Consider the following 13427-nt stretch of genomic DNA (forward strand, 5'->3'; position numbering starts at 1 on the left):
ACTTATTACTTAAGATTTCACCAAAGCACAAAATTGAAAATGCAGCTTGGTATTTACATAGATTTATAGATTACACTATTTTTTTTCCGACGGTTACTTTAACATATATCGTCGTAACTTTCAAAATAACAACCACTTGTAGTTAAACCAAAGTCGCAAAACAAAGTAATAGAGTGCTTTACTCGTTTGCATTGTTAATAATTCGTAACTCTTCATGTTTTTATATTTTTTGACAAAATGCTGACTATTAGGGGAGTCTTAACATATAACTCGAATGTTAATAGAAAATGATGCCATCGCGATACAATATTATAACTCGAACACTACATGCATCTCTAATACTGTAAAATCATTTACTTTCGTGGGCATAAAATTTCGTGGTTTTGGTCAAAACGGCAATTTTATGGGGATATGAATTCGTGGATTTCAACCTCTGAGCATAAAATTAATGGGAATTTTACTTGTTCGTTGTGATTAAATTTCGTGGATTGACTCAACCTCGAAAATTAGTCCCCCACGAATATCAATGATTTAACAGTACCTCAAAACGTTTCCTTCGATGATACACCAGCAACGGAATAGTGGATAATGTCCCAGGCATTCAGCCAGGAAGTTCTAGGTTCGTTTTCTGCTTATGTTTGCGGCTATTTCTCGTCACAGAGGTCACCTACATGTTCTTAATTTTTCCATAACGCAGATTTGAGAAAGATTTAATACACTTCAAACTTTAACAAAAATATAACTTGACTAATTGTGATATAAAGTTCACTTACTTAGCTTCTGTGCATTTGGAATCTTCGTCAGCTGTGACGTAAACAACAGCGATGACAAATACCAGAGTAATTGTTAGACGCAGCATCTTCTTGGTTAGTCGACTGTAATTAAGTAAATATGTGATTAAATGAGCAACATTGCAAACATTACGATAGTTTTCATGCATGTACATTTTGTATATACAATCATAAATTCAAATGAGAAATTCTAAGGCGGTGGAACTTTAATAACAACGGGCATTTTCCGTTCGGCTACGTTTTGCCATTTTGTCATTCTTGTTGTTAAGAAAAAAATATTTTTTTTTGTGTTTGGTCGAAAGATACTAACTAGTACACGGAGGATAAGTAATCGCACGGAAATTGTCGATTATTACATATCCAGTACCTTAAACATTGCTATTACATATCCAGTACATTAAACATTGCTATTACATATCCAGTACCTTAAACAACGGAAATTGTCGATTGTTATTACATATCCAGTACCTTAAACAACGGAAATTGTCGATTGTTATTACATATCCAGTACCTTAAACAACGGAAATTGTCGATTATTACATATCCAGTACCTTAAACATTGCTATTACATATCCAGTACCTTAAACAACGGAAATTGTCGATTGTTATTACATATCTAGTACCTTAAACAACGGAAATTGTCGATTGTTATTACATATCCAGTACCTTAAACAACAAAGTAACAGAAACGTTGATTATTTTACAGAAAGTTTATACTTACGTTTTTTCCTAAGGTAGAATAGGTCACAAGCACGTGTTCCAATATGACCGAGGGTTGATACTGCCAGCTTTTATAGCCGGCAATAGCCACAGTTACGTGGTTTTAGCCCACGCTGAATGATTCTGCCCGCTAGTTACGTCACGGCAACAGCTGACGTTCTAAACTCAAATGTGTACATCTATATCAAGTAACATATGGTCATTGACTGACCCCTGTCGCAAACCAACTGTCATATAACATCTGATGCCAAATAAATTTGGTCAAACCTGCTACTGACATCAACAAATAAAAAGCATAAAAGCATACTATACAAGAGTCCGAAGTGCGTTTTATTTTCATAACGCAAGTGTATCGAAAGCAAACTAAATTATACGCACCTTGCAAATAATCAAAGGTCCATGCCCGAAATTTCATGCAATGTTCAAGTTCGACAAGGCTTTCTTTCCGATTCTATGTAATGTAATTGTTAACTAAACTGAAAAAGAAATTTAACTGTCATAATGCCTTTGTTTGTAACGTGGCTGCCACATTTTTTGTCATGAACGAAACATATTATAACTGTTTTTTTCATGCATATATGAATGTTGATTAACACAGTAGGAAATATTATTGAATTCGTTGTTTTCGTTATAAATGTCTTTTTGGCTTTTATCTTTATAAATTCACGTGCAATATTGAAAGTAACGTTTTTCTAACCATGTAATGATGCTTAACTTCTATTTGGACGGCTCATGTTACCATGGTTACTTCTAACTTTAAGACACGATAGGCTCAAATATCAACCCTAATTTTTCATTACCGTAACGGTCATACAGGAAATGACACTGAAGCCGTTGAAAAATCCCCCATCATATAAAAGTGCTTAAAAATGAGAGAAAATGTGTCACCATGGACGAGCTCCGCGACATATATAATTTCAAGTTAATAGAAGAAAGCAAATGCATATACTAGTACAAATAAAATAACCAACTACGCAGACTTCGGAGTAAAACCAAAATAAGGTGAAAAGTGTGGAATATCCATGTTTCACTTCTTCTTTCAATACGACTTACTCTAAACGGTTCATGCACTTCAAATTGACGAGGTGGCAAACTGAGAGAACACAGAATTCGTCATATAACCGAAATTTCAAACCAGTTTAGCCATTATATCTACATTTCCCTCTTCTTCTAGTTAGTAGTTTACCCGTCTTTGTATAAGAGAAGGGGAAATACAGTAAGGTTTCTAGTGAGTTTCTCCGTCCGAAGTACAGAAGTCTACATTAAAATTAAACTGTCATACAAAATGTAATTCAAAGTCTCCAAAAATTGTTAAAGTACCCCATTTGCCGATATTACGATGGTCTGATAGGAAGTGATTATTGGGCGTGTACTTGTCAGACTAAAGTAGGCCTATGTAATGAGCTTGACCTAATAACCAAAAGAACAAATGGTACCATAAACAAAACTGTTCTTCAGTTACATAATGATACTACACCTTTTTTTAGCTCACCTGTCACATAGTGACACGGTGAGCTTTTGTGATCACCCTTCGTCCGTCGTCCGTCGTCAGTCCGTGCGTCCGTCAACAATTTCTTGTCTGCACGATAGTGGTTTCATTTATGATTTTATTTTAACCAAACTTGCACACAACTTGTATCACCATAAGATCTCGGTTCCTTTCTTGAACTGGCCAGATCCCATTATGGGTTCCAGAGTTATGGCCCCTGAAATGGCCAAAATTAGCTATTTTGACCTTGTCTGCACAATAGCAGCTTTATTTAGGATTTGATTTTTACCAAACTGGCACACAACTTGTATCACCATAAGGTCTCGGTTCCTTTCTTGAACTGGCCAGATTCCCTTATGGGTTCCAGAGTTATGGCCCCTGAAAGGGCCAGAATTAGCTATTTTGACCTTGTCTGCACAATAGCAGCTTCATTTATGATTTGATTTTAACCAAACTTGCACACAACTTGTATCACCGTAAGATCTTGGTTCCTTTCTTGAACTGGCCAGATTCCATTATGGGTTCCAGAGTTATGGCCCCTGAAAGGGCCAGAATTAGCCATTTTGACCTTGTCTGCACAATAGCAGCTTCATTTATGATTTGAATTTAATCAAACTTGCACAAAACTTGTGTCACCATAAGATCTTGATTCCTTAGTTGAACCGGCCAGGTCCCCTAATGGGTTCCAGAGTTATGGCCCCTGAAAGGGCCAAAATTAGCTATTTTGACCTTGTCTGCACAATAGCAGCTTCATTTATGATTCGATTTTAACCAAACTTGCACACAACTTGTATCACCACAAGATCTTGGTTCCATTCTTGAACTGGCCAGATTTCTTCATGGGTTCCAGAGTTATGGCCCCTTAAAGGTCCAAAATTGGCTATTTTGGCTTTTGCAGCCATATAGAGACTTCATTTATGGTTTTATTTGATACAAACTTCCAAAATAACTTCAACAACAATAATTCTTGGATTCCATGACAAATCAGATCCAAGCGTAGGTTCAGAGTTATTTTATATCTGATTACCTCACCTGATTGTAATCAAAATGGATTTATATCAGTAAGTACTTATAGGACTTATTTGAAATTTCATTATTGTCATTAGTTGGACTGAGCCAATCAGGGTAGATAACTATGGACTGATTTTATGTCAAATTACCTCCCTTTATTTCAAATTAAAATGGGTATATCTCCGTAACTAATGAAGATACTGATCTGAAATTTCATTTATGTCAACAGATTTATTTGGCAGATCCTTCTTTTGTTCACTTGCAATAATTTTTTTTAAATTACTTCCCTTTTACATTACTATAAATAGCTTACTTTTAGTAACTTTTTTATTATTGGCCGTAGGGAAAAACTGAGACCACTTTTCTGTGGTACAACATGGATGGTACCTCCAATTTTTAGGTGTATTTTGACATATCTGTACCTTGTAAGAATTTTTTCTTTCTTTTTGGTTAAATTTCTTCCCCTTGTTGTTACTGTCCTTTGGACTTAGATATTTTTTCTTAGGACCTCCTTGTCCTCAAGTGCAATGATAACAGGTGAGCGATATAGGGCCATCATGGCCCTCTTGTTTAATCAGAACCCAACCTTTGACTCCAGTTATCTCCCCTGGAGTTCCGTATCAGACTTAAATGAAAATCATCATCATACAAGCCTTACACTAGGTCACTTTGACCATTGACCTCACGGCTCGTAAAACAATAGAGGTCAGCCAATGACTATTGACCATTGGCAATACGCTATCAAGTTTTCTTGCAATCTCAAGTTATTGACCATAAACCATTTTCTTCTTCTTCTTCTAGTACGCGATAAACCATTTTCAATCTCAAGGTCACAGTAGTTTCAAATTACTGTGAGCTTGACCACATGACCCCACCCCCGCCCCCAAGAACAAAAGCAGGGGTCATCTACTGACCAGTGACAGTCATGCTATGAATATAGATAGCCGCAGACCAAGCACTGTAAAGCAATTTTACATTGATGTATTATAAACCTTTATAGTTTCAAGGCAAATAGCTGTGAACTTGACTTTTGACGTCATTACCTAAACACTTTTGGGGGTGGGTTTAGGGGTAATGTGGAAGGCAGCTTGATTGAAAGAACTTTGTCAACCAAGGAACATGTGTGAAATCATTTTGAATTCCAGCAAGCAGTTAAAGAAGAGGTTTTTAAGTTAACATTTTCCATGAAGCCATATATAAAAGAAACTAGTCCTGTCCCTCGCCAGCCACAATTTTAAATGAAACAGAACATTTTAAAGGAATTTGGTAGAAGATCACCCAGGAATATTGTCAAATTATTTTAAAGTCGAACCAGCAGTTTCAGAGACTTTTTTCCGTGTAGCAATACAAAGAAAACACCCTATGGTGGCCATTATTTTAATGAAACAGAATGAAGGAATTTATTAGAGGGTCACTCAATGATCATTTCTGAGAAATTATTTCAAAATCTTGCCAGCAATTTCTGAGGAGACTTCCAATTTTTCTCCTTTTGGGCCGAGGTAACCAAAATCCTGCATAGATGGCCTAGATTTGAAGGAATCTGCATGGGGACCACCAAAGAAACATTTCTGTGACGTTTGGTTGAAATCAGCTTGGTGATATGGGAGAAAATATTCTTTGAAGAAACTGTGGAGGACAGACAGGCGAAAAACATCCAACGATCCTAAAAGCTCACAATGGGCACTTTCCTGCTTAGGAGAGCTAAACATTTGATGCAGGACAATGGAAGCAGGACAATCAACCTGTAACTTGAACGTGAAACAATGATAACTCAACATGCTTTATATTTCATTAGCACTTTATTCAATCACTGTACACAACTGTTCATAGAAAACCAAATACACTGAACAATAAATACTTAAATGCTTTTCCACTTCATTTTCTGTCTGACTGAGAAGTGAAAACTAATATACAGTACTTGTATTCAATCTGGAGAGTGCATATACTGAGAAACCGAACACAAATAATAATTTGATTCAGAAAATTACCAGAAGAACCTCTGACAGTATCAAAGTAGCCTGTAAATTACTGGAGTGAAAAAAAAAAGAAATATTTATAATTCTAACATGGCTCCACTTTTTGTCAATTAAACACAGATAGATGTCAAGCCTTGTATATTCTGTCATAAGCAAAGGTTGCCACACAGACCATAGACCACTGTAACCTTATAGTGAAAGCTTTTTAAAAACTGACAATACCCACTGTCCTACATATTTATAGGGCTGATGATATTTGAACAATTGTATATATCCATTAAACACATCCAATATACTACACTAATATTTTTATGTACAGTAGTCCTATAAATACGAAAGTTTTGTGTTAAAGGGGCATATCTCCACATAGGGTAGATGTTTCACTGAAGACATTTAGCTGTTCTTTGCATCGCAATAAAATATCAGCTTAAGTACTTGTGATTTAGAATTTTTGATATTTGATAAACATCAGTTTCAAAAATTTGATATTCAACTGGAGGTATGTCCTTAACATTCATGATTTGACACATTCGAGATTCAATTTCTAACATTTTAACATTGGACATTATACCTCATTCCCTTTTATAACAAAAAAGCCTCTATTATTAAAATTTGTAAATGGCTGTCTGACACACTAACTGTCAAAGATGTAAGAAATTTCATTTCAGGAAAATCATATCCAATTTTTCCCATGAAGGTAATACATGTACTTTCATGTAAGAACTAAGTTTGTTAGAAGTTCTCTCACTGCTGGGTAGATTGCACATTCTGTACTGGAGTGAAACCGTTCCATGAACCTCTTCAGATGCTGCGAAACCTGCTGTAGGTTCGCATTAGGTAGTGTGGGTCCTTTCTCAACAAGGGTGATGGTGTTGTCTTGTATATTGTAAAGAAGCGGTATTGTGATAGTTTGGGGGTCAGGTTGTTGTTGTTGTTGGGGTTGTTGCTGGGCCATTGGAACATTAATTCTTGTCAGCTGCAGCTGTAATAGATGAAAAAATGAGAACAATGAAATTATCTGTATATTCCCTAACTTACACCCTCTCCTTAATAAACACCAGTCATATTTTCCCAAAAAATATTTTTTTGTTAAATGAGATCATAACTGAATACCAGCACTATAGTAGAGCCATAACTATTAAAATTCATTCCATACAAGTTTGAATTATAGTTTATATTTACTAAACAAATGTAAAAGAAACATTTTAAGGGCCTTAATAAACGCACACACACCAACACCATTTCCATGTGTCGGTAAGGGAATATATGATTATTATTTTTTACATGAACTGTAGGGAATGCTAAATATTCTGGTGCGTCTAAGAAATGGACCAATGAGACATCAGATAATTTCCATTCTTACTGGGGTTTCAAGACTTCACCATCACAGTCCAAATTTATAGAACAGGAATTTCTAGACCAGTCTCAGGTTATTGCCCTAAGACTGGTTGATTTCAAATTTAAGATTAGAATAAACCAGTTCGATGCCTGGGATTTTAGACTGGTCTCCCAATGGACAAGTAGAATTTCACCAAATATTATACTATATGTACAGATGAGCAGAAAATAGTTTTTGGCAAATATGGACAAGTAATTAAAAATCACATTTCCCCCCATTTGTACTTACCATAAGGATCATTTTCTGAACAACAACAATAGCCGGTGTGCCCGCTGGGGCCATGTGTGCATATGCCGGCGGCACAGTCAGTAATAGCTGCACCGACCATTTCAAGCTTCGATCCTGGTTTGGCATCTGTAGAAATATATCACACATTTTTGAAAATAACTTTTGCAAACTTAAAACAAAGAAATGTAAATAGAACAGATACTTTTCAAAGACCTGTTAGCACTTTTTATCATAAGATTTAATAATAGCTGTATTTCAATACAAGAGCTGTCCGTAAGACAGCCAATATAAGACTATTTGAATTATTGTCCCAGAAGCAGGAATATTACCCTAAATGTTAAAATATCAACCCAGTATCTGCATTAGTTTTAGAGATGCTAAGTTCAAAAGGGGACACAATTTTGCAAAATACATGTCAGAGTTATAGGACTTGATGCTATGACCAAGTTTTATAAACCAAAAGAAATGTGTCAAGTTTCAATTCAATATTTGCATTAGTTTTTGAGATAGTAACTCGCATTCAAAATTTTACCCATATTTTCTAAGTCCAAAAGGGGGCATAATTTGGTCAAAATGCATGTTGGGGTTATGGAACTTGATGTTATCACCTATACCTATAACCCCGAAGACACACTTGAAGAGTTAATTCAATATCTGTATTAATTTTAGAGATAGTAACTTGCACACAAAAATTTAACCAGGATTTTCTAAGTCCAAAAGAGGGCATAATTTGGCCAAAATACAAGTCAGAATTATGGGACTTGACCCAGTGAGGTTGGAAATTGATCAAGAAAAAGAGAAAGTAAGTTTCAAAGCTACATGCCTTTAAGTAATAGCTATATGTACTTGCACACAAAACTTTAACCATGATTTTCTTAGTCTAAAAGGGAGCATAATTTGACCAAACTGCATGTCAGAGTTATGGGACTTGATGCTATCACCTAGTTTTAAACCCCCAAGAAACATGTGTTTTTCAATTCAATATCTGCATTAGTTTTGGAGATAGTAACTTGCCTGCAAAACTTTAACCAGGATTTTCGAAGTCCAAAAGGGGACATAATTTAGCCAAAATACATGTCAGATATATGGGACTTGACCCAGTGAGGTTGGTAATTGATCTTGAAAAAGAAAAAATAAGTTTCAAAGCTATATGCCTTTAAATGAAAGCCATAAGTACTTGCATGCAAAACTTTAACCCGGTTGTGACATTGACGCTGGCGCCAGGGTGAGTAGAATAGCTAGACTATTCTTCAAACAGTCAAGCTAAAAAACTACATTTTTCTAGATTTTTCAATATCAATACATAGAGTTCACTGGAAGTTAGAAATGTGACATTCGAGAATAATGTAATCTAGGCCATAATCCTCTGATTCCTCTCACAGTCCTTGTTTGCATACCAGTTCTAATATCATAATCTGTGTTTACATACAAGTTCCAGCCTCACAATTTTTAATTTACATACCAGTTCTAATCTCTAATTACACACCAGTTCTAATCTCATAATCTTTGTTATCATACCATTCTAGATGCATAATTTGTGTTTACATACCAGTTCTAGTCTCATAATCTTTGTTATACCATTCTAGATGCATAATTTGAGTTTACATACCAGTTCTAGTCTCACAATCTTTGTTATCATACCACTCTAGATGCATAATCTGTGTTTACATACCAGTTCTAGTCTCATAATCTTTGTCATCATACCATGCTAGATGCATAATTTGTGTTTACATACCAGTTCTAGTCTCCTAACCTTTGTCATCATACCATGCTAGATGCATAATGTGTTTACATACCAGTTCTAGTCTCATAACCTTTGTCATCATACCATGCTAGATGCATAATTTGTGTTTACATAACAACCATGCTAGATGCATAATTTGTGTTTACGTACCAGTTCTAGTCTCATAACCTTTGTCATCATACCATGCTAGATGCATAATTTGTGTTTACGTACCAGTTCTAGTCTCATAACCTTTGTCATCATACCATGCTAGATGCATAATTTGTGTTTACGTACCAGTTCTAGTCTCATAATCTTTGTCATCATACCATTCTAGATGCATAAATTGTGTTTACATACCAGTTCTAGTCTCATAATCTTTGTCATCATACCATTCTAGATGCATAAATTGTGTTTACGTACCAGTTCTAGTCTCATAATCTTTGTCATCATACCATTCTAGATGCATAATTTGTGTTTACGTACCAGTTCTAGTCTCATAATCTTTGTCATCATACCATTCTAGATGCATAATTTGTGTTTACGTACCAGTTCTAGTCTCATAATCTTTGTCATCATACCATGCTAGATGCATAATTTGTGTTTACATACAAGTTCCAGCCTCACAATTTTTAATTTACATACCAGTTCTAATCTCTAATTACACACCAGTTCTAATCTCATAATCTTTGTTATCATACCATTCTAGATGCATAATTTGTGTTTACATACCAGTTCTAGTCTCATAATCTTTGTTATACCATTCTAGATGCATAATTTGAGTTTACATACCAGTTCTAGTCTCACAATCTTTGTTATCATACCACTCTAGATGCATAATCTGTGTTTACATACCAGTTCTAGTCTCATAATCTTTGTCATCATACCATGCTAGATGCATAATTTGTGTTTACATACCAGTTCTAGTCTCCTAACCTTTGTCATCATACCATGCTAGATGCATAATGTGTTTACATACCAGTTCTAGTCTCATAACCTTTGTCATCATACCATGCTAGATGCATAATTTGTGTTTACATAACAACCATGCTAGATGCATAATTTGTGTTTACGTACCAGTTCTAGTCTCATAACCTTTGTCATCATACCATGCTAGATGCATAATTTGTGTTTACGTACCAGTTCTAGTCTCATAACCTTTGTCATCATACCATGCTAGATGCATAATTTGTGTTTACATACCAGTTCTAGTCTCATAACCTTTGTCATCATACCACGCTAGATGCATAATTTGTGTTTACATACCAGTTCTAGTCTCATAATCTTTGTCATCATACCATTCTAGATGCATAAATTGTGTTTACGTACCAGTTCTAGTCTCATAATCTTTGTCATCATACCATTCTAGATGCATAAATTGTGTTTACGTACCAGTTCTAGTCTCATAATCTTTGTCATCATACCATTCTAGATGCATAATTTGTGTTTACGTACCAGTTCTAGTCTCATAATCTTTGTCATCATACCATTCTAGATGCATAATTTGTGTTTACGTACCAGTTCTAGTCTCATAATCTTTGTCATCATACCATTCTAGATGCATAATTTGTGTTTACGTACCAGTTCTAGTCTCATAATCTGTATCACATCTTTCAGTATCCTGATCTGTGCCTTCAATAACCTGCTGAAAGCTGTCAGTGAGTTGGACTTATATGGTGGACATGCAACCTGAAACAAAAACAGCATCACATCTGTATCTATAGAGCAGCTCTACTTGGTACGAAACATGAATTTTTAAGTTCTGATAAAATGGTGATGGGGGTAAAACATGCTTCTGGGCATCATCTCCTTGGAAAAAAACATTAACATTCTGGAAGCCAACTGGACTACTTGTCACAAAAGGGCTAGAACCCACCGAGGTGAAGGTCAAGTGATTTGAAGAAAGTCACCTAAACCATTCGGACATGGAAGCCCTGTAATTTTATGAAGACAGTTTATAAAAAAACTCTAAAATCTGATATTAATGTAATTACCTTTAGATCAAAATATTTCTCAAATATTTGTATTTCTTCTTGAGACCACTGATCCATGTATTCTGTAAAGAAAACAACATTAACCTGCAGAAATAGTAAATGGACTGGCCTCATACTCTTCAAATGCTTTATCAGAATGTGTCAAGGTAGCTAAGAAAACACACCACTTTCTCTACAATCGTTCTTTTTGTGACAGTTTTACAACTTTCAACTTCCACTTACCAAGACTAACATTATTTACAGTTTTACATTGCTCAAAATAATCACTGGTTGTATTTTCTATCTAAACAGCTAAAGCTTTAGGTACAATGTTACTTGTGGCAAATGTTTTTAAATAAATAGACTCTTGTTTCTTATCCTGAGAAAGTTTATATTGTGTGTTATTGTTTTGTTTTTTTCTTACAATCTGTACAGATAAACTAACCTGGCAGTGGCTGTATTTTCATGTGTAGTGACTGCAGGTTTGAAGTATTCAATGACACACGGAACTGTAGTGTCTCAGCCTTGAACACATTTACACCTGGCTCCGGTGCTTGAATATTTGTTAACTACAACAAACATGTATTCATTGTTCAAAAAACAGATTTGTCAAAGAAATTGTTCCTTTTTTAGTATCAATTTTGAAACCTTGCTCGAAACTCAACCATATTGTAAGGAATGACACTTCAAATTGGGACAGAAAGTAATTTAATAAAGTTTTACTTTTTTACACATTGACAATGTTACTTGCCCTTCATAAGGTATACCTCAACATGTGTGAAGTCATTAAATCTAGAACATGTATCTTAATTAAGTTGAGACAATCCACGAATTGAATCCCAATGAACAAGTAAAGTTACCATTCATTTTATGTTCAAAAGTTGAAATCCAGAAATTCATATCCCCACAAAATTGCTGTTCTGGCCAAAACCACAAAATTTCATGCCCACGAAATTAAATGATTTTACAGTATAAAAGTAAAATTATGAAATAAGAGCAAAATTGTGAAGAAATAGCAGAATTGTGAAATAACAGCAAAACTGTGAAATAATAAATTATAACAGAGAAAATATGAACTATTAAAATTGTGAAATAACAGCATAGTTAAAATAACAACAATACTGTGAAATAATAGTAAAACTGAATAAAGAATAACTGCTACATGAATATCATTTGATATACAAAATGATACAGGAACATCAAGCTTACATGTTTCTCTTGACCAATAACCCTTGCTATATGTCTCCTTAAGAATTTGCAGCCCAAGAATCTCTCCAGTGGGGACAATGGCACGTGATACGGCAGCTGCTGCAGAGGTGTCTGTTTCAGTAGATTGTCAAATGCCTCGTGCGATAGCAAGGTAGGTGTAGATGCTGCCCAAGCTCTCTGTGGTAAAGTTCTTGATGGTGGACTCATAACTGCCATAGTAAGAAAACCATTACCATAGTATTGATAATCACTAGATGTGGAACAATTTAGTATTTATAAAGTTAACAAAATTTCACTAGGAGTGGTACAACTTGTGTATTCACAAAATTAAACAAGGGTGCAGAATGTCACAATATACGCCCGTCACAGCAAATTTGTTTACACTAGCACCTGTATTTGCAAATGGAATTTTAATTTTCTAGTTGTTTACAATGTTGTTTTTTTTAGAAATTATTGTAATTCTTTTATTTTTCTAAGTCCACAAAAAAAATCCTTACCAGGTAGAGATACCTTAAAATACACCCAAAATTTGAAAGTAATATCAATGTTGTACCACAGAAAAGTGGTCTTGGTTTTTCCCTACAGTCAATTATAAAAAAGTTACAACGTAAGTTATTTATAGTAACAACTAAGGGAAGTTAATCTTTAAAAGAAAAAAAAAAAAAAAAAAAAAAAAAAAAAATCGAAAAAAAAAATTACAAGTCCACACAAAAATCCTTACCAGGTAGAGATAGCTCAAAATACACCTCAGAATTGGATGTAACATGCATGTTGTACTACAGAAAAGTGGTCTCGATTTTTCCCTACGACTTGTAATGAAAAAGTTACAATATAAGCTATTTATAGTAACAGCAAAGGGAAGTAATTCAAAAGAAGGGACCAGTGCATGACACTCCGTCTCATGATGG

The 13427-nt window shown here is 34.8% G+C and overlaps 1 protein-coding gene across 1 annotated transcript in view; it reads right to left on the reverse strand.

The window, feature by feature from the left end:
- Positions 1-5791: 5791 nt before the first annotated feature.
- The window catches only part of LOC128556470 (mediator of RNA polymerase II transcription subunit 14-like), a 45036-nt gene continuing 37400 nt past the window's right edge, over positions 5792-13427 (reverse strand). The window contains exons 31-36 of the mRNA XM_053541729.1: positions 12520-12728; positions 11756-11879; positions 11332-11393; positions 10919-11026; positions 7615-7740; positions 5792-6969 (exon numbers count right to left, since the gene is read on the reverse strand). Of these exons, the coding sequence (XP_053397704.1) occupies positions 6700-6969; positions 7615-7740; positions 10919-11026; positions 11332-11393; positions 11756-11879; positions 12520-12728 (899 nt within the window). The 3' untranslated portion in view covers positions 5792-6699. The remainder of the gene's footprint in view (positions 6970-7614; positions 7741-10918; positions 11027-11331; positions 11394-11755; positions 11880-12519; positions 12729-13427) is intronic.

This window comes from Mercenaria mercenaria, chromosome 4, assembly GCF_021730395.1.
Source record: "Mercenaria mercenaria strain notata chromosome 4, MADL_Memer_1, whole genome shotgun sequence".
Taxonomy (NCBI): domain Eukaryota; kingdom Metazoa; phylum Mollusca; class Bivalvia; order Venerida; family Veneridae; genus Mercenaria; species Mercenaria mercenaria.